This window comes from Eleutherodactylus coqui, chromosome 13 (genome assembly GCF_035609145.1).
Source record: "Eleutherodactylus coqui strain aEleCoq1 chromosome 13, aEleCoq1.hap1, whole genome shotgun sequence".
NCBI lineage: Eukaryota > Metazoa > Chordata > Amphibia > Anura > Eleutherodactylidae > Eleutherodactylus > Eleutherodactylus coqui.
This window is the reverse complement of record NC_089849.1, coordinates 54,916,694-54,938,901: the sequence shown is the minus strand read 5'-3', so window position 1 is coordinate 54,938,901 and position 22,208 is coordinate 54,916,694. Positions and strand designations below refer to the sequence as shown.

General features: G+C 45.7%; 1 protein-coding gene across 2 annotated transcripts in view; it reads left to right on the top strand.

The window, feature by feature from the left end:
• The window catches only part of RALY (RALY heterogeneous nuclear ribonucleoprotein), a 191,990-nt gene extending 171,248 nt beyond the window's left edge, over positions 1-20,742 (top strand). The window contains exons 5-10 of one of the 2 annotated variants that reach the window (XM_066588144.1): positions 3,123-3,170; positions 8,348-8,508; positions 8,591-8,704; positions 10,523-10,668; positions 13,645-13,684; positions 19,743-20,742. In XM_066588144.1, coding sequence (XP_066444241.1) covers positions 3,123-3,170; positions 8,348-8,508; positions 8,591-8,704; positions 10,523-10,668; positions 13,645-13,680 — 505 coding nt within the window. In that variant the 3' untranslated portion in view covers positions 13,681-13,684; positions 19,743-20,742. The remainder of the gene's footprint in view (positions 1-3,122; positions 3,171-8,347; positions 8,509-8,590; positions 8,705-10,522; positions 10,669-13,644; positions 13,685-19,742) is intronic. The other variant, XM_066588145.1, reaches the window with a different exon arrangement.
• Positions 20,743-22,208: the final 1,466 nt, after the last annotated feature.

Sequence of the window (22,208 nt, the reverse complement as noted above, 5' to 3'; positions counted from 1 at the left end):
TGGAGGCGGCTCCTTGACGGATGTGCATGTCGAACTGTATGCTATTGCATATATTTCCCAGAGGAGCTTGCATGGCCTTATAAGTCTCCTCACTCACCTTCTAGGTGCTCTCCTTAAAGAGTGATGATATCCCTCCTGACTCACTCTATAAGCCTCTCACTAGCCAAGCCAGAATCCTACTGTACACTGATGAGGAGCAAAACCCCGAAACAGCTGTCTGTGTATGGATTCTGGCTTTTGGTCAATTCCCAATCACTATTCTAAAGACCTGTATAAAAGGTCTGACACTGATTTACTGAAATGCTGCCATCCAATAGGTGGTGCTGCAGAGGTATTCTTCCATCTTCATTATTTGCATAATTGTATGCTACCGTGTTTCCCCGAAAATAAGACAGTGTCTTATATTAATTTTTGTTCAAAAGGGTTTAACTTTTTTACATGTATAGCTGCCTGGACACTATTTAAATTGGCTTTTTTAATTATCTGTCAGCAGGGCTTAATTTTAGAGTAGGGCTTATATTTCAAGCATCCTCAAAAAGCCTGAAAAATCATTTTGCATCCTCAAACATTCTGGAAAATCATGCTATGTCTTAAATTTAGGGCATGTCTTATTTTCAGGGAAACAGGGTATTGACATGCTTTTGTCATTTATGCTTTATTTTATATGCACCACATGCACCCAGGCATAACTAGAAGTTCTTAGGCCCCAATGCAAGATCTATAACAGGACCCCCTACCTAACGTGCTATTTATAATACCGGTTTCTTCTTATGTGACGGAAGGGTCTTTGGGGTCCTTAAGGCTTCAAGGCCCGGTAGTGACTGCTCCAGCTACACCCCCTATAGCTACGTCCTGCACTCACATAAGCATTGCCTAATTTATTAAAGGGAGTCACTTCCTGCCAATAGATGATAGCAAATAACATAAGGAATAAAAGAATTACAGGAGGCAGTGTAGCCAAGACGGATATTGATTGCTGGAGCCATTATAGTTGTGCACCGTTGCTGTGTGCATCAACTCCTCAGTGTTACTAGTATGGAGGATGGAGGGTCCGACTAACACCATAAACAACCACAATGGGTCTGAGACAGCAGGCAAGAGCTTTTTCGAAACCTTGGGATTGTGATCAGCGATGTTGGCAACATGTCAGAGATAGTGCAGACAGATACCAGGGCATGGGCAAGGAGGAAGTGAATAAACCGTATATTTATTAAGCAAACACCCTGGAAGTCACTGCAACCAAACCACCTATATTAAATTGAATTGCCTCTCCATAAGGAGAAGAAATTAATTGATTGCATTGAACTTTGTGTGCCTTAAGGCCCTTTTACACACAACGATTATCGCTAAAAATCCGCTCAAAAGCCAACTTTTGAGCAATAATCGTTGTGTGTAAATGTGCGCCCATCGTGCACTTTTCGTCCATCGCTGACTTCAGGTCCGCATAAAAATCCTCGTCCCTCAGGATGATAAGATAAGACAGACCTATGCTGTGTTCCCTGCAGGCAACGCTGATAACATTCTTCAAGAAGTTAAACTTGTTCCCACATAGTGTCTCAATCTCTTTGCGACTATTCCGGAAAAGGTTCCTGTCTGCCCAAACCCTTGGGACCGTATTTACAGACTTACATTGCCATACAAGGTCTGTGCATGCAACTCTACTGTGTGTCCTTAACATAGAGAAAACTATCTTAGAATGTAGCTAGTTGCATGGGTGCAGAGATTAGGGGACCCATAAGGTCTCTTCTTCCCACATAAGGAGCCCGGTAGTATAAATGAGGCATTAAAGTTGGAAGCCCCCTGTTACCGATTTTGTATCGGCTTTAAGTTGAATATAGAACACATATTCTTTGATGAAAGAATTGCCTCTCCATAAGGAGAAGAAATTAATTGATTGCACTGAACTTTGTGTGCCTAAAGGCCCTTTTACACACAACGATTATCGCTAAAAATCCGCTCAAAAGCCAACTTTTGAGCAATACTCTTTGTGTGTAAATGTGCGCCCATCGTGCACTTTTCGTCCATCGCTGACTTCAGGTCCGCATAAAAATCCTCGTCCCTCAGGATGATAAGATAAGACAGACCGTATGCTGTGTTCCCTGCAGGCAGAGCTGATAACATTCTTCAACAGCTGTTAACAGCCACTGTCCCACTAGAGAACAAAAGCAATGTATTTAGAGAACAGACCACCTACTGTTCTCTAAATACATGCAATGAAATACTAAAGGGCTGATTAGCCCATTAGTACATATGCAAAATGATTGCTCAAAACTGTCAGTTTCTGACGAATTTTGAGCAATCATCTGTGTGTGTAAATGCACCTTAAGACACAATTACCCTTGAGTATGCCTGCTACAGAGACCGGTCTCTCATTAGACCCAGTAAGGCCTAGCAACGTTTCTCAGTGTGACCAATTTATGTTCTGTACAAAACAACAGTAAAGTGTTCAAGAAGTTAAACTTGTTCCCACATAGTGTCTCAATCTCTTTGGGACTATTCTGGAAAGGGTTCCTGTCTGCCCAAACCCTTGGGACCGTATTTACAGACTTACGTTGCCATACAAGGTCTGTGCATGCAACTCTACTGCGTGTCCTTAACATAGAGAAAACTATCTTAGAATGTAGCTAGTTGCATGGGTGCAGAGATTAGGGGACCCATAAGGTCTCTTCTTCCCACATAAGGAGCCCGGTAGTATAAATGAGGCATTAAAGTTGGAAGCCCCCTGTTACCGATTTTGCATCGGCTTCAAGTTGAATATAGAACACATGTTCTTTGATGAAAGCGAGAAAGAAACGTATTCTCCCCAGCTTGATTCTAGAGAGTGCTTCGAAAATGTGACCGGAATACCAGAAGAGTCTTCCAGCAGACAACAGGTTAAATATAAATGACATCTCTAATGTGTAATTTAGTGCTCTGCAGATACCAGGGGCAGTGCTGTGAAGTAGACTGGATGGAAGGCTCAGGGGGAATCCTATGGGGAATAGGGGTAATGTGTACATGAAATAGGCTGCAGGAGATACTTTGCTGCGCCGACACTTCTCCTCATGCCTTCCCACCTGGCTCCAAGACTCTTTTTGGTCCAGTGTGCTTGGAATTTAAAATTCTCTCTATTCTCTCCACAGCGGCTACGATTTTGACTTTGATTACTACAGAGATGACTTTTATGAGAGGTGAGTGAAGCTGCGCGGATGCACTCTGACCTATTTTTGTTCATCGTCACAGTATGAGTTGCATTCAAGCGGCAGGGAAGGAGGCGAAAAATCAGAGCCTTACCAAATGCAATCACATCTCTGCATTATCAGGCGGCACAACGGGAAGGACGCCACTAATGTGCTCACTCCCCCCAACCAACCCAGATACAAAGAGCTCTCTGGACGTGGTAATCAGATTTAGGAGTGCGAGCAAAGGGCGTTACGGGGGTATGAGCGCGCTGGAGATCCTAACGTCTCTCATCTCACGATTTCCAAGGAAGGGTCCCAAGAAAGTAGACTAATCTTGCTTCCGACCATAGTGTATAGGGATGTATGACTAGGGTCATCATAATGAAGGCATTAGGAGCTCCTTCATTTGTGCATGCAAAATTTGCGCAGAGAATAAAATCCATTATTTTCCTTCCTCCTTTCCTAGAAGTCTATGGGAGGGGGGCAAATGTGCAATACACTGCGTGAGAACACATCTAGATCTCATTAGGCTAAATAGCCGATTAAATTGCGGTGTGTTCATCTGCCGCATGCAAATAAACATGCAATGCTCGCAGAAAAAGTACATTAAAATGTGCCGGTACACGTGCAAAATATGTTGTACTGAGGTGTGCAAATATGCTTGTATGTAGGAGCCCTAAATATGAGCTATGTACATATATAACAACCTATATGTGCAGGGTGCTTCACATGGGTACCGTATGTGCCTGGGCGTGAAAACACGGTGTATATGTGCTTACGGGAATAAAGCCTAAGGGCTTATTCACACGTCTGTATATCGGCCGGGTTTTCACGTCCGGCTGATATACAGTGTCCCTTTCTGTAGGAGGAGCAGGCAGGCTGGGCCGGGAGCAGTGCACTGAGCTCCCGCCCCCTCCCTGCCCTCTTTCCGCCCCTCGCCACTATTTGCAATGGGAAGGGGCGGGGTGGGCTGAACTTAGCTTCGCCCCCGTCCTGCATCTCCCATTGCAATCAGTGGTGAGGGGCGGAGAGGGGGCGGGAGCTCAGTGCACTGCTTCCCGCTTGCCTACTCCCCCTGCAGAAAGGGACACCGTATATCGGCCGGGCGTGAAAACACCGCCGATATACGGACGTGTGAATAAACCTTTAGCAAAATGAAATTTCTCCAACTCAGAGGCCTCTGGAGGGCGTTCATCTTCTCCAAATGAGATAAAATTTGGACAACAGCCACTTCAGATGATGCGCTCGCCATATGTAAAAAAATATATATATTAAAAAAGTCGTTGATAGGTGGCGCTGTAGCGCATCAGGTCTACCATGAGGGACGGCATGTTACAACAATTGGAGGCTCTTTCATACAAGCGTTGTTTTAACGCTCAGATAGCTGCGCTAAAACAGTGAATGAATAGCAGCCGTGAGCACGGCGCAGCTGCTATTAGCGAGTATGCTGCTCCACCTCCCATAGGAATGTCCTATCTTTTGACGGAGAAATTTTTTCAACGCGTCAAAAAATCATTCATCTAAAAGAAGCGTAGGAAACCATGGGTTCTTTTACATGCGATTTTTTTTACGCACCTACTCAGCATCAAAACGACGCTTGTGTGACTGTCTGCGTTCAGCAGGGGAGGGCGTTGTTGGAAACCAAAGGAGACTTATTGAACATTTGCAGTGTGATTTGCATAGCTACAGCGCCACCTATCAGCGACTTTTTTACTAGCATTTTTTTCATAAATGGCAAGCGCATCGCTGAAGTTACCGATATTCGAATTTCATCTCTTTGGAGCAGCAGAACGGCCTCCGAGTTGAGGAAGTTTCATTTTGATAACCCTATACAACCAAAGCCATTAAAGGTCAGCCATATTTTTCAGCACTATACAAGGGCATATGTACCATAGAAGCGTGTAAGCCAGTTGGGTCACCGGTTGAACACAAGGTGGCACTCAAGGAATGGACCAAGACAGGGGTGTAACTATAGGGGATGTGGTTGCACCTGAGCCCACGACCCTTAGGGGGCCCATAAGGCTTCTCTTCTCCATACAGGGAGCCCAGTACTATGAATAAAGCATTATAGTTGGGGGTCCCTATTATAGGTTTTGCATTGGGGTCCCGAATCTTCAAATTACACCTCTGGACCGAGACTTAGCAACTTGATCTTTACTGCTTGCAGGAACTGGCCACAACAATAGGACAATGAATACTTACAAGGCTGGTATGGCCAACAGTCTGACCAGTGGTAATATCTTCCCTTGGGGGTAGATAAGAAGTGGCTACTAGGCTTAGGCCGCTTGTACTATTATGGGCTCATGATCGCTTATTATCACCAGGGCGCTCTTCACCAGTTTTTGTATTCAGCCCACAGACTGACACACTCCACTGCAATACCCTCCACACTGCCTTAGCATGATATTCTTCCATACTACACCGCACATTCTGCCAGAAACTGGATTCCAATGTATAACCTCCTGTAAGTGCCATGTGGGTGAAGCAACACTCTTAGATCTCCTGGCGCCCCCAAGCTACCCTGCCATCTTGGTGTTCCCCTAACAATCGTTATGTACTAATGGGTTTTAATGGGTTCCTTCACATTTCCCTATTTTGAGCACACATTTCGGTCTCGCACAAAACCCCCCCAAAAAAACACACGTTCTATTTCTACGCGTCTTAGAAGTCAATGGGGTGTGTGCAATATGCAAGGAGATGTGGGAAACACTGCGTAAGGCCCAATGTCTACTTGCATGCACGGATTCCATCTGCTGAATCCCGCAGCGGATTCCAGCCGTGCCCGCGGAAATTGACAGGAAAATACATTTTCTCACCTGTCCAGATCCAGCGCGGGTTTGCTCGTGCCTGCCGGATCTTCTTTCATCAGCATGGCGGATGCGTCCGGATTTTTTTTTAATCTCTTGCTTTCCAGCGTGTCCACAGTGACAGCTGCGGGCTGTCCGCGGATCGAATGGCTTCCATTGAATGGAAGCCGTCCCGTGGGATCTGCAGAAAAATGGAGCATGCTGTGATTTCTTTCCGCTCGTGCGATCCGTACACCGGGAAAAAAAAATCACATCCGCGTACTTTTAGGTGAGCTGAAAGATAGTGACTAGCAAACAAATGCTCGCTTGCTCGCTCGAGCGATTATTCGGATGGTAGTCATCCCTTAGACAACATCATCTGATCATCTTTTGCTCCCCCTGCAGTGCTCTGAGGATAGACGTCTCAGAGACGGTAAAACCTTTGCCCATAATTTGCCCCCTTTTGACAAATCTATTCTAGCATTTTCCCCACGGACTATGTCTGTGCAGGAAATACTGGAGCAGAACATTAGGATATCAGCAGCAGAACGCCTATACTTTGAATGAGTCTCCGATTTGGCCTCTTGTATGGGTATTATTAGATGTCCATATCAGTCTAGAACTGGAGGACAGAATTTAACTCACCCCCAACCTACCCTTCAGGGGGCTTCGTACCTCTTCATTAAACAGCAGGTGACACAAAATCGAGCCATTGTGTAAACGGTATCATCGTTATAATATCCGTTGGACGGGCAGAGATCAGCCGTTCTCGTTGGCTTTAAATAGTTCATATACAAACACTCAGACACTGTCATTTTCTAAGTAACCAAGGGTGTCAAGCATGGGGGATAAAAAATAAGGAGAAATTTATCTGCAAAATGGTCATCTGCGCCACAGCCACTTTAACTGCAGCTTAGTCGCGGATAACACTAGTAGCCATGGAGTCACAGCTCCCCCTGCTGGCAGATGGAAGAAAAGCTCATCGAAGACAAAAATAAAGTTGGCAACCATTTCGATGGTGTCATGCTAATTATTGATTACTGTACTTGTGGGCCTCTGTATGATGTTCTGTCTGAAGCACACAAAACATTGTGACGTACTCCATCGAAAACTGTGTGTCCAGAAGAGCTTTCAGAAGCATTACTTCTCCAAACACACAGAATATGGCCAAGGATGTACAACTCTGTCCTAAAGAAACCCTATAGGCTCCATAGTCAGGTCATGAGCCTGTAAAGGGGTCGTACCAGAACTCAGTTTTAGCACCTATCCACAGGATAGGTGATAGAAGTCTGATCAGTGGTGGTTCATCGTTGGGATCCCAAGCAATCAAGAGAACAGGGGTCCCGTGTTCCCCTCTCTTCTCACTGTGGGATCACTGTTCCCTCCGCAGTGAGGAGGAGACTGAATGGAGGAGCAGTCGCAGATGCGCGGCGCTACTAGGATTAATTTTCAGTAGGACTGCCGGAGATAACTGAGAGTTTGTACTCTGCTATTTCCATTAGCCCCATTGAAACCGCAGCTCCATTCAATCTGATGTCACTGTGGGTGGGGGCAGTACCAGGAAGAGGGGGACACGGGACTGCCATTCTTGGGCCCCCACTGATCAGACTTTTATCACCTGTCCTATGGATAGGTGGTAAAAGGGGATTCTGGTACAACCCTTTTAATATATAAGGAGAGAATGGCCTGTCCCATGTGAACTTTTAATCTATAAGAGTTGGATAGAGGTAGTCATGTGTACAAGACATAAAGGATGAGATGAATTGCATGGAAGGCTACAATATGATCTACCCTATTAGGACTTATGAACGTTATGAAGGAGTTGGGCATTATATGGACGGACATTTCTTTGAATGTCTGGCCAGATGTGGCTTCTCCATTCTGTTGACCTTCAGTGATCGACTGATCAATGTGTCGGCTTCCATTTGACAAGGCGTAGTCTTTTTGAGGCAACCTCTTTAAAAATTATACTAAGCTAAAGTTTGCAAAAAACGACCTGCTAAAATTCTTCAACGTGTGTATGTAAGTGTTCCTTAAATGTTACTTGAAGTTATCAGAACTGAAGATATGGAGCAGAGACGTAACTTGAAGCTTCTGGGCCCCAATGCAAAACCTGTAACAGGGCCCTCAACTATAATGCTTTATTCATAGTACTGGGTTCCCTATATGGAGAAGAGAGGTCTTATGGGCCCCCTAAGGCTCCTGGGCCCGGGTGCAACCGCATCCCCTGCACTCCCTATAGTTACGTCAGTGTATGGGAGATAAATTCAGAGAAAATGGGGGCAGAGATTTTTTCAGCTTCTCTCCATCTACTTACATGGAACAATACATTGTAACAGTACTGCACAGCAAAGGGACACAAAGTAGATAACACAACTTCTTTGTATCTCTTCTGCACAGGTTGTTTGAGTATCGAGGCAGAGTGTCGCCTGCTCCTCGGGCAGTGCCAGTGAAACGCCCGCGGGTTACAGTGCCTCTTGTACGACGAGTGAAATCAGCTCTCCCAGTCAAACTGTTAGCTAGATCAGCAGCCATTACAGGGAACGCAGCTAAGCTGAGATGTAAGTATGGATTTAGGACCTGGGAAGTGGTTATCATTGTGGTCTGGCAAAAAGTATTGTTTGTATTCCTTTTTATTTGTAGTAAGAAGCAATGAGATTCAGACCATCAAGTCAGAGCTCACACAGATCAAGACAAACATTGACGCCCTGTTGGGAAGGTTGGAGCAGATAACAGATGAACAAAAGCCATGCGCAGGTTTGTTGAGTGTGAATTGGATGGTCTTCATGAAAGTAACGCTCCTCTGCCGCAGTGAAAACAATGGGTGATGCGCTGGCACGCCCATAGATAAGACTTCTCGCATTTTTTTCCTTCCCTGCGATGAAGAAAAAAAGTCACTGGTGTGTAGAAACCCTATTCAAAAGAATAGTGTTCATATTCGTGCGAGATTTGTGCGTCTCGCAATGCAGGAATCTCGCGCGATATGCTATTTTTTACACAAACAATAAAATCACACAATTTTCCAGCGATGCAGAAGTGCGTGAAATCACTGCCATATGAAGCCCATGTTTGTTAACCCCTCAAGGACCAGGCTGTTTTGTACCGTAAGGACCAGACACTTTTTAGGGATTTTACTCATGTGGTGGTTTTACTGCCCTATTTTTTTTCCTTTAGCTATCAAAATTACTTTTGCTGTGTTCTTTTCCCGTGACATATAGGGAGATTTTTTTAAATATCTTTTTTACTGACTTTTTTTCCCGTTTTTTTTAGTTTTATTGGGGGTAAAAAGCATTTCTAGTTATTTTTTTTAACTGATATTCTTACACTAAAATAAAGTATGAGAATGGGTTCCTCATTTTGTTCCGGACGTTTTGATATATAATATGTATGGTTTTGGATTACAGGGCGCTTATAGCGACGTTTTAGGTTGACGGTTTTGGGATATTTTCTTTCTTATGTATGTATTGTTTTATTCTAGAATTTTGTCTTTCTGATGTATGTAATTGTGTTTTTTACTATCTATGTCCCCCCTGACATCCAGTTACAGGGGAAAACATCACCTGTGGTGACATTAGTCACTGGCAGAGCTGGCCAGGGTCTAGTATGACCCTCCAGCTCTGCTGTAGCAGGGAACCCTGGTGGTCACATGACTCCCGGAGGCATATTTTTATAGTCCACAAGACTTCTGCTCGATTCGCAACGTGATTGGTTGCTTGGTGAATCAGCCAACCCAAACAACCAATCCCTGTGAATCAGCCAACCCAAGCAATCAATCACTGTGAATCAGCCAACCCAAACAACCAATCAGGTTGCTGGAATTGTGAATCAGCCCACCCAAACAACCAGTCAGGTTGCGAATCGAGCAGAAGTCTTGTGGAATATAAAAATATGCCTCCCCGGAGTGAAAGTTACACTTTACTTTCACTTTTCAGTACACAGCGCTCATTGAGCGCTGTGTACTGGGGGAAAGAAAAGTCAGAAAGGGTTAAATACCCCTCCTGCCTTCTTCTTAGGATTATCAGCTATTACTTACAGCTGATAATCCATTCCTGCCTCTGATTGATTGCAGAGCAGGAGACTTAAAGCGCCTGGTCCTAAAGGGGTTAATATCTTCCTTCACATGTGCAATGTTTTCACTCATGCGATGTGGCGTGAAAAAAAATTGCGGCATGTGCTATCTTGCTGCAATAACCTTTTTTTTCTCCCATGTTTCCCTATGGGGGAGGGGGCTCCAAAATTTCACAGCGCACAAACTTGCAATGTTCGTGCAATGCATTTCTAACATTATCAACTCATGTTGTCGTCTATCATGCGAGAAAAACGCAGGATGTGCGATGCTTTTTGGGTGACAGAAGCCCCCTCTGCCTGCCATCTGCTTACATGCTGCAGTTATTATTGACAGATGCCGGGATCTGAGGTTTCTCTGCTCCTGGCTGTTAGAGCAGGAGCCTGGCGGTCAGTCGTCAGCCAACCACCACCTTAGAAAGATGTATGTGCAGGTTTAAAGCCCATTAGTGAGGTCAGTACAAAGGCGTATTGCAGTCTCTAATGGATTATATCTGTTGCTCACCCCAGCCATAGCATCAAGGAAGAAATCGGACTGCAGCCGGAGTGAATTCTCCCTAGATGACAGCACATCAGAAGCGGGCGACACGGTCACAGATGAGCCTCTTAATGGAGACGAAGAAGAGCTTGTACATGAGGACAGCACAGATGACCTGGTATGAGCGGCATTGTAAGAGACCAGGACAGCAAACACTACATATGAACATGTGGGAGTTAGCCACCGAAGTTGGCTTAATGGCATGTGTTGTACAAATCAGCATAGAAACAATCGCCACATATACACTCTTCAGAAGACCGCTAAATAATAGGCTATAAGACTTTATTCATATGGGTGCATGCAATTCATGAAAAACACACCAATTTTTACTGCATGTTTTTTGGTATGTGTGGACATTTTTTACATCTGTGCTGCATCCTTATTCATTGTCTATTGGCAACATGTATAAAAAGCACAGTGAATACGCCTGTAACACCCATTTTCATTGTATTTTTTTTACACTCCCATAGACTTTCATGGCAATTTTAGTCAGTGATACCTGTGATACGTCATGAGGGCTTACTCACTTGAGCGTATATTGGCCGGCCATGAAAACAGCCTGCCGATACATGCTACTATGTGATTCGGGGCTCGGTGTATTGCATCGGGTGGGGAAAGACAGCTTAGCTGTCTTCCTCTTTCTTCCCCCTCGCCGGCTCTCTGAATGAGGCGGAGGCAGGACGGGGCGGATGCTAGTGTGCTGAGCTCCAGACAGCCCTCTCCACCCCTTGCCACTGTTTGCAATGAGAGGGGCGGGATTGGGCAGAGAGGAGAAGAGAAGGGGGATGGAGTTTAGCAGTCACACTGCTAAGCTCCCTCCCACCTCCCTTCTCCTGCAGCTGTCATTGGCTCCCATAGGAGTCTATGCAGCCGCCGCCACTGGCGTGAAAGCGCCCCACCAGGTGCTTTTACATTGCGGAAATACACCCCTGTGCACTGATGCATTGTAAACCAATGAATCAGAGAGGTTGCGTTGATCAGCCCAAGCGTGAAAACCCGGCTGATATACACCCGTTTGAATAAGCCCTGAAATAGTACATGCTGCAGGCTTTTTTTATCGCGTGTAAAATACGCACATCCAAGTACACCAATTTAATTTGCTAGGTCGTTATTCAGTCTGTCTTCAGTCTGTAAAAAATACGGACTGAAAATGGACAGAAGGTACACCTGTGTAAATGGGCACTAAAGCAAATTGTATCTGCGCCAAAACTATATAGACCTGATGATGCATATATAGAAAACAGGTATCTACCCAACCAATCTACGTGGTCCCTAATCAATGCACACAAAATAGAGAATGCAAATAGAGAATCTGAGCGCAAACCGCCATTGAAATAAAGGCATATGATTACTGGGAATTCCTGTATTTGTCTACTGTCCTATACTGGTGAGGTTGGACTGTATGCTGTATATTGCATGTGATATACTACTTGGAAAATACTATACATTTTTGTCTGTCCATGTTTGGATTTTTTACTCATGCCATTGAATATTAGTTTTTTTGCCTGTTTTCACCTGAGCTGGTGACGTCACCGCTAGTTGTTGGCTCCCATGCAAAGCGTTTAGACAGGCAGATCACCGCAGACCTCTCACTCAGTGCTTCACCTCCTCTGTGTAAGCACTGAGCGGGGAACGTTTACACGCAGCAAGAGGTGAGCGAAGCAGCAATAACTTTTATGCTGGTTGAAAGTGAGTGACAAACAAAAAGTAAATGGAAGCTACTGCGCAAATATGGACAATTCCTGCTTATTCTATTGCATACTTAGGAGTCCAGTGGGTGTTCCTACTCAGTGGGAGAGCTGGATAGGACCACCCACTGGACTCCTCCTATACAGTAGAAAGAACAAGGTTGTAAATGAATAAATTACAACTGCACCAGTCTTTCCAGGGATTGGACTAAATATTTTCCAGATTGAACTGCATGTACAATGTGACAAGTTCCCTTTGAGGCTTCGTTCCTACGAATGTATATTGGCCGCCGTTTTCACAGCCAGGCTATACATGCTACCATCTCAGGCATAAAAGCTCATGAACGGGCGCACAAATCTAACATTTGTGCGCCCGTTCACACAGCATGGGCCCCGTCGCATAAACGTTGAGCCTTCCCCTCGCCGGCTCACCTCTTCTCTCCTCCTCTCCGGCTGATTGCAATGGAAGGGGGCAGAGCTAAGCGCCACCCTGTCCCGCCTCCTCCCATTGCTGGCTGCGGACAAGGGGCGGGAGTTGAGCTAAAGTCACATCATCTCCTCTCACTGCTGCCTGTGAACAAAGGGCTGGAGATTAGGTTAAACTCCCTCCCATCTCCCTTCTCTGGCCGCTGTCATTGGCTTCCATAGGAGCCCATGCAGCGGTCGACGTATTCCGGCCCAAAAGATAGTTCCAGGACTATCTTTTGGGCCTGGCGTAAAAATGCCCACCACTATATTGGCCAGCCGGGCACTTTTACATCGCGGCAATACGGCCATGTGATCTGATGCATTGGAATCCAATGCATCAGATCACAGCGTATACCAACCGGCCATGAAAACGGTTGGCCGATATACGCTCGTGGGAAAGAGCCCTAAGGCTGGGGCTCCGCAGTGACTTATCAAATCCAAAATTGCGCCACAAAATCACATAACATTTTTCACACGATTCAATATAGGCAGAACCTAGAGGAGAGGGTGCCCATGCCAAATAAAAGAATGTATAATTCTACTGTTGCAGATTCCGAGAAGCTCATCGGGCTCCCCCACCACCACCACTACCACCACCCAACTTCCTTCCCATCCTCTGTAGGATAAATGTCCCTCTGGCTGTTTCCCCTGTATCGCTAACACCTAAACTATAATACACTTGTATCCAGTAACGAAGCTACCGCTACTGGTGTAATTACCAGTTTCCTCGTTATCTTTTCCATCCTTCACAAAGAAGAAAAACTCTTCTAGGTAACCTTCCATCATTAAAATTCTGAGGCTAAAATCTCACTTGACGCAACCTTCATTTACCTTGGCCTAGAACGGCCGCTATCTGGAAGATAAACGAGCTTGGTAATTAACGGTAGGCACAGCGGACAGGAGGTCGGCCTCACTGATTTCACATCTTTGTCTTACAGGAGAATAGCCACTATACAAACTCATCTCTCCACTAACAAGGTACGCCAGGACGCCGCTAAATGTCAATTCAATCTTATAGTAGATTCTTAATAACCCGCTAATTATTCTGGATTATTTCTACCTCCACAGCTATGAAAGGGAAAACTTTTTATTCCGTATCTCAGTTTTCAACATAATATCCAATTTCCTGGGTAATTCCCTTAATGTCAAGAGGGGAAAAGTGGCCATTTCATCACTTGAATAAAGGAGCTCTTATCTTTATACAGAATGAGACGCGTTACTATATTACTTTCTACATAGGCAATTACTACTTATTGATTAGTCTAATGGCCCTTGTAGACCAAACGAGAGCCTCCCGATTCGTGTTTCATCACCTGCTTGTTTACGCTCATGCAGCCTGTGTAGACAGGCGAATCATCATTGGGAATCGTGACCTTCTCGTTGGGTGTTGCACATTGTTATGTAAACACTGAGCGGGGACTGTTAAAAACACGAAGAGGAGCCAACAAGCCAACAATGGTTTTTATGCCGGGTGAAACTGAATGCCCAATGAGTACACAAATCTGGTTTGTCGTTCAGTTCTTGTCTCGCTTTTAAACCGAAGGTTTTATTATTGACTTTCATTCGATTTTTATAACAATATCATTCCGTCTAAAATGCTCCTTAAGGGCTCGTTCAGACGGGCGCTGTTTTTGCGTATTATATGCACGTGAAAAGATTGTGCGTGAACGGGTGAATTCCAGCTATTTTAATTAGCCCGTTCACATGATTGGAGGTGCGTGTAATCCTGCTGCCATAGGAGTCTACGGAAAGCATGCACCAAAGATGGGTCAGGTCCGATCTATTCTCGCAACACGGACCTTAAATGTGAGCCTTGCAGTTCATGTCCTATCTTTGACAAGGATTTAGCGTGTCTAAAATTCATTCATCTGAATGCTTCTATAGGAAACCATTGACTCATTCACACAGGCGTATTCAGTTTCAGGACTCCTTTACACGGGCGATGCAATTCTTGGCCACAAAGTGGCCGAAAATCACATTGGACGGGAGGCAGCTGCAATGGGAGGCTAAACTCCGTCCCTCTCTCCGTCCCTTGCTGGCTACAGGAAGAGAGAGGGGGTGGGAGCTAGACTGTTAAACTCCCGCCCCCTCTCTGCCCCTTTCTGGCTGCTGGCAAGTGGAGGTGGTGGAATGGGGCTGAAGCTAGTGTGCTAATCTCCCGCCCCCTCCCTTTGCCCATAGCAAGCAAAGGGTGGAGAGGGGGAGCGACGGGGAGGGGAGTTTAGCAGAGCCGTTGCTAAACTCCCTCCCAAGTGCCTTTTCTGGCAGCTCGCATAGGCTCCCATAGGAGTCTATGGGACCGGCCAACGTATTCTGGCCAAAAGATAGGTCTAGGCCTATCTTTTCCGGTTGGTGTTAGAAGGGCCGTCCAGAATGCGCTCCGTGTGTTCTACCTTTTCCGTTCGGCCGATTTTGCGCCCCTAAAAATCACCCATCTGAACATCTGCGATCCTCAAGCACAGATTTCACGCATGTCAGAGGTTCGCAAGTCCTTCCATTGATTTCAATAAAAAACATCACATCGAACTCGTAGGCACGTCACACATCACACAATGTCTTTTAAAGTCCATTGAAAACAACTGGCGACGCGCTCCCAAGGAATGCCAAAAGATGGAACATGCAGTGATTTTCATCCTCGTAGCATCACTATGAGAGGGGGGGAAAAATCGCTCATGTGCATAAGAGCATTCAAAAGAATGGAGTACATATTCGTGTGAGTTTTGTGCTTGTGAATGTAGCCTCAGACTGTCTATATTCAGTGATATGTAGAAACTGAGAAGACAAATTGTGCAAAATTTGTACTTATTCCCGTTGCAAAAATTATTATAAGACCAAAATACATGCATTTAGGTAAAAAGAATTGTTGAGGAGAAGCTGTAGGAATCCAAGTCTGTGCTCACCGGCGGCACATCCACTTTTCCTACAAGGTTCGGGAAAAACGAAAAGTTGGCAGTTTTTTCCACTGAAGAAAGCCGGACCTAAAATGAGCCATGCAGATAGCCCCACTGGCTTTATCTCATGACAGGTCCTCTTTAAAGCACTACTATGGAAAAAAATCTGCAACTGGTAAATATATCTATCCTTGGACCTCATGCATATGGCAAAGTTGTACACAGAACCTATACCCAAACATTCATAGTCCTTACAGTTTGGTAGCTTTGTACGGCCACTTTTACACGGGATGATCGTTGGGCTCTAAAGCACCCGACAGTCATCCCAACAGTTATGGCGCCTGTGCTTTCAATGCACTCATCGAATGGAGGCAGAGCGACCGGAGATCCTTCTCAGCCACCCACCTCCATTCAGAGTAAACAGGCAGATGTTCATAGATGAAGGACTGCCTGTTTGAACGGGTTGACAGTCACTTGGTTTGTAGGTGAGCTAAAAACAAAGCATCTCCAAAAAGAGGGCGATACCCACTCTCTTGCCCTGTTGGGTGTTTATATGGGATAACAGTCGCCAGTAATTGCTCCTTTGAACAATCACTCCGGCCATGTAATCAGCCCATGTAAAAGTACCCTAAAACGCCATACTCTCACTAGTAATTATCACTTAAACACCTCTGCAGTACAGCATTAGGCTTCTTTCACATGAGCGCATATCGGCTGGACGATCACATGGGCGTATTTGTGAGACGTAAAAGCGCCCGGCCAAGCCAATATAGCGCCGGGCGTTTCTACGTCACCCCATCTCCACACCATTCGCAATCTGATTGGTTGTTTGGATTTACTCATTCACGGTAATTGGTTATTATTTGGGTTGGCTGATTCATGGTAATTGGTTATTTGGTTTGGCTGATTCACGGTGATTGGTTGTTTAGGTTGGCTCGAGTAGAGGTGGTGTTTAATAGTGATATATGCGCACGGAGGAAGAGGAGGGGAAATGGGAGATGGCCTGGTGAGGTGGGCACATTTGCGCTGGCCTCACCGGGCCATATAAATGGGCACACAAACGTTTGATTTGTGCGTCCGTTCACCACTTTTTTCGCCCCCAATGTAGCGTATATCGGCCAGCCATAAAAACAGTCAGCCAGTATCCGCTCGTGTAAAAGAAGCCTTAGGCCTTAGTCACACGGGCGTTTTTTCACGCGATTTGCGCATCGCATGACGGATGCGCATGCGCAAATCGCGTGACCGGCGCCGAAAAATCGGCCCAAAAATCGCCCGAAAATCTGCTCCTAGCCGCGTTTCATTAGAAACGGGCCGGAGCTGTCCAGCGCATTGGATTAAATGGAGACGGCAATACAGCGGCTCCATTGAATGCAAGCGCTGCGGGCGAGTGTGGGATGAATTGTCGGGAAGGGGTTAAATATATAACCCCTTTCCTGCAATGCATCCTGAAAAGTGAAAAATTAAAAAAAATGTATGTACTTACCTGCTCCCGTCAGCTGGAGATCCAGGCGGCCAGCCTGCAGTGGGTGTGAAGGGGGTGTGACTCAGGCTTGCCCCTGATTGGCTCAGCGCTGAGCCAATCAGAAGCAAGTCTCAGTCACACCCATTCATGAATTCATGAATGGGTGTGACTGAGATCAGCCTCTGATTGGCTGAGGCTGAGCCAATCAGGGGCAAGCCTGAGTCACACCCCCTTCACACCCACTGCAGGCCGGCCGCCGGGATCTCCAGCTGCCGGGAGCAGGTAAGTACATACATTTTTTTTATTTTTTCACTTTTCAGGATGCATTGCAGGAAAGGGGTTATATATTTAACCCCTTCCCGACAATTAACCCCGCGCACGCCGGCAGCCCATTGGTTTCAATGGAGCGGCTGTATTGCCGCTCCATTGAATTCAATGGGCAAACATCGTTCTTCTCTGCCACAGCTGTTCCAGCTGTGGCAGAGAAGAATGATTTGTCTTCTATATGTTCTCATTGGGGTCGGCGCTGCTGCCGCCGGCCCCATTGAGCGCATATAGAGAAGAGAACAGGAATCGCAGATCGCAGATAGGTGCGATCTGCGATTTCTGTTCTCTAATTTATCGGACGAGCGCATAAAAAGCGCTCATGTGTCCGATACCATTGCAAAGCAATGGTTTTAAAAAATCGCCGGACGCATGCGCATGCGCAAATCGCGGCAATAAACGCCCGTGTGACTAAGGCCTTAGATTGAACATGAGCCATTTTTTACTTTTTTTGAATAAGTAAAAACATAAATTAAGGACCCATCAAGTCTCATGCAGACAGCTGTGTTACGACCCAGTCTTGTATGAAACCATTAGTATGGCACCTGCAGGGGTACAAGGTGCCTTACTGTATGCTTGATGTCATGCCTGTCAAACATATGAAGTTCAAATTCTAGGTAAATCTTACTCCATAATCTGGCTTAGTTGGATGCCATTTAATGGAGTGATTCTCTCCTAAGGGCTCCTTCACATGAGCGTATGCGTTTTACGTTCACTCAGACGCGCCATGAATTCACATGAATGCACATTTTCTGCGATCAAGTCCTGAGCTTAATTAGCGTTTTCTCTTTCATTCACACGGCTGGGTGTGACGTATTAGCAAAAAATATGTCGCGGCCGAGAAATTCAGAATTATCTATTCACCCAGCGTATAATAGCAGGCGCGGATTTCGGTCGTGTATCTTCTATTTTGTACGCTCTGCATATTCACCTATATGAATGAATGCATTGGAAACCAATGCCTCAGATGGTAATATATATCGGTTGGTCGTGAAATTGCGCTTACATAGCAGCGTATATACACTCGTGTGAATAAAGCCACAGACTGCTTCTAGATTTCATCATGACATCAGCCCCAACCCTCATGATTGCACCGTTGACGAATGCTCCATGTCATTCGGCACTCTATTACAGAAAGTGGCTCCTTCCTATCACTGGGGAAGTTCCCTTAGGTGTTGTTTGTCGGGAATCCCTCAGGGTTTAATGTTTTCTTCTTCTCTTTCCTACTACAATATCTCCTGTGGTGTATGGACTGATTGGCCAACAGGGACGTGTTTTCCCTAGCTGGCTAATTGTCCATTATGGAAGTGTATATAGCCTCAGCCTGCACATGGTTGCTGGTTAATTACTTGCCCAAGGTGTCTGGCGTGACAGCGGTCGTCTGGTGATACTTTTATTGTGGGGTTTATTCACCTTTGCCTAGCTCTGATATGTATATATATATCCATCTGGGTTTACAACCCGCAGTGGCCTTGTTATTGTACCCAACCAGGGTGTCTGTTTAGGGAACGTCCTTCCCTGTCAGACTTGTGGAAGTCACAGTTTGGTCCGCACCGGACTTCAGGCTTGCAGATCCCATCAGCACAGTGTGTCTGGAGGTTTTATCTCCTGCAGACACACCCATACAGTTGTACCTGATGATTAGCACACAGAATGCTTGTTTTACAGCCCTCCGCAGGCCATTCTGTGTATTGCCTTGCCACTATATATATATAAACAGACACCCTGGTTGGGTACGATAACAAGGCCACTGCGGGTTGTAAACCCAGATAGAGAGTAAAGAAGTTCTCAGGACTTCAAAGCCAGAGGGGTAAATGAACTGTGTTGATATGAGAATGTTAATGCTATGGCACTAGGTCGATGTAGTGAGGGATGTACAATGTCTAGTCAGTGGTCAGTTGACCAGGTTTTGTGGTGTGTTTCGGTGTATGTGCAGTTTGGAAATACTGTAAACCATTGGTGTGTGCAATAAAGCTGGCAGACGCCAAAGAGGTAAAGAAGTCCGGTTGTCCAGTGTCTCTGTGAGTGTGCGCAATCCATCTTAGGTGAAGAGCATGGCAATCCTACCTAATGACTAATCTCCTAGTTGTCACAATATATACAACATTTCCATCTACTATATATACTTCCCTATCCTCCAACTAGGGACAGGCTAGGCTGCCTAGTTTCGAGACGTGGGGCTATGGCTATCACGATCATGTGATTTTAGGTAGGGCCGACCTAATTCATGAGTATGTTTATCCATTGCAGACATTATTCGCGTGACGGGTTGGTTACGTCCATGAGAGCCCTGCATGAATGTAACAATAGTATTATGCGGTCATTTCGTATAACAGTCATTTCTATTTTGTCCTTGCAGCTCCACGAGACGGCTAGTGATGTGTGAGGAGTAATGGCCACAGTTCTGTATATGGACTCCTATGTTCTGCCTCCCTGAGAAACCAGAGTGTTGGCTGGATTTTCAGAAGATGTAAAGACATGAAGTATTATTTATCATTTTATAAGATGAGACAGCAGTGACCAGTCCGGTGAAGGAAGCTCACACCATTACCTGCACCATCGGAAAGCCAAAGGCCGAACCTTCAGTCATATGTTGTAATAATGTATGATCCCTACTGACTGTTAGTACTCTTTACACCAGGCACATAGCTAGGAGGCACTGGTGGGGCATGTCTGCTGGGTTCCAACAAGTCACTGCCTTGCCATGAAATTTAGACACAGGGACAGAAAGTCTCTGTTGAAGTTTTAGAGATGATTCTGGAATTTGGCAACCACGTTAAACGATGATTAACCCAACAAATGTGATGGATGGAGAACTGGGTGGTGATATCATTAGGCAATGATACCGTGCAGATGTCTTATGGAAGGGCTCCACGTAGCAGCCGTCACACAGCTGGCTTGTAGCCAAGAATCCTGCTGTCCTGCAAGTCAGTGCAGCTAGCAAATCAATTAAGAGTTAATTGGTTGCAGGTTATTAATGGCCAAGATGTTTGCCGAAACCTATTAGCAATGAACAGCCAGCTAACCCCTAATTAATTTGTTAGGTGAGTCCACTTGTAGGACGGTACAGCTTTTGGGCACAACCAAACCACATCTCAGCTACAATGCGGGACCCTACCCTGGGGGTGAAACCTCATGGTGCAATTTGCCACACCCACAGTGTGGCTATTTGCCATAGCAGATGGGCATGGTTTGGCCACATCATGTGGTTTCACCGAAAAGCCGTTATTACAGTGTGCAGCTAAGGCTAGCCATTTAGGATTGTATCTGCATTTGCAAGCTCAACCTGACAATTATCGGCAAAACATGAGCCCTAGCGGCAACCACTTAGACTCATGGATGGGTGCTTTCTAAGGATGAGCGAGTATACTCACTAAGGCACTACTCGTTCGAGTAATGTGCCTTAGACGAGTATCTCCCTGCTCGTCCTTAAAGATTCGGGGGCCGCCGCGGGGCGGGGAGCTGCGGGAGAGAGCAGGGAGGAACGGAAGGGAGATCTCTCTCTCCCGCCCGCTCTCCCCTGCGACTCACCTGTCAGCCGCGGCGGTCCCCGAATCTTTATGGACGAGCGGGGAGATACTCGTCTAAGGCACATTACTTGAACAAGTAGTACCTTAGCAAGTATACTCGCTCATCCTTAGTGCTTTCACATGTGGCGGTAAATTCTGCCATGGCCAAATCCACACCAAAATCCGTATTTCTTACATGTGGATTTGACTCAGAAGTGCTTTGGATTTACGAAGGGAATGTTGGTGTAAATTTGGCAGTGAAACAATTTTCCGCCACTTGTGAAAGCATCCTAATAGCTTCCTACAACTAAGGCTAACTTCACATGGGCGAGTGTGATATCATGCTCACCAACTTTTCACTTTGCTGCGGACGCAAGGCAAGGACCCATTGAAAACAATAGGCAATGTGATGCGAGGGTACGCCTAATGATAGGATGTGCCACGATTTTTTTCCCTGCATCGCATTGTGATGTGGGAAAAAAAAAAAGCGCACATGTGTATGACCCCATTCATATGAAAATCACACCATGTGAAGATTGGCTAAGGCACACTACTGACCGCTAATTAATGGGTTGCACCAAGACTTTCAGCCTCAGCCAGGCATTTAGCTGTTAATAGCAAGCATTAGCGGCACTTGTATAATAGCGCCCTAAGGCCTTGTTCACACAAGCGTGGTTTTAGCGTAGCATAGGCGTGTGAAAAGATCACGGCTATACTGCTAAAAATAGCGTGAACGGGTGATTTCCGGCGATTACGTCTCCAGCTTAAATTAGCAGTGAAATTGCCCGTTCACACGATCAGAGCTACGTGGTGCATGTTATCCAACTCCCATAGGAGTCTATGGAAACTCCTGCGCAGCTCGCACCAAAGATAGGTCAGGTCCTATGTATTCACGCACCACTGACCTTAGATGCGGGCATTGCACACGCATGTCCTATCTATGTTAGGTGCGAGTATTTTGCGCGTCTACAACTCCAGTTCTTCATCTGAATGGTTCTATAGGAAACCATTGGTTCTATTAGACGCGATCTTTTCACGCGCCTATTCTGCGCTAAAAGCATGCTCGTGTGAACGAGGCCCAAAGGTTAAGAACATATGGTCTGACACTGCACACAGCCAAAGTCAAGCTCCCCCCACGGTGGCCAATGGTTGCATAATTTTACCATTAGCCACTGTGGGTGGGTAGGGTTTGACTACAGGTCTACTTAGCCATATATTGGGGCTGTGTGCTGTCCCTTGTATTTCATGGACAGCACAGAGCACCATAATACCCTATAAGGCTATCCATATAGGCGATTTTTCATACGGACCCAAAA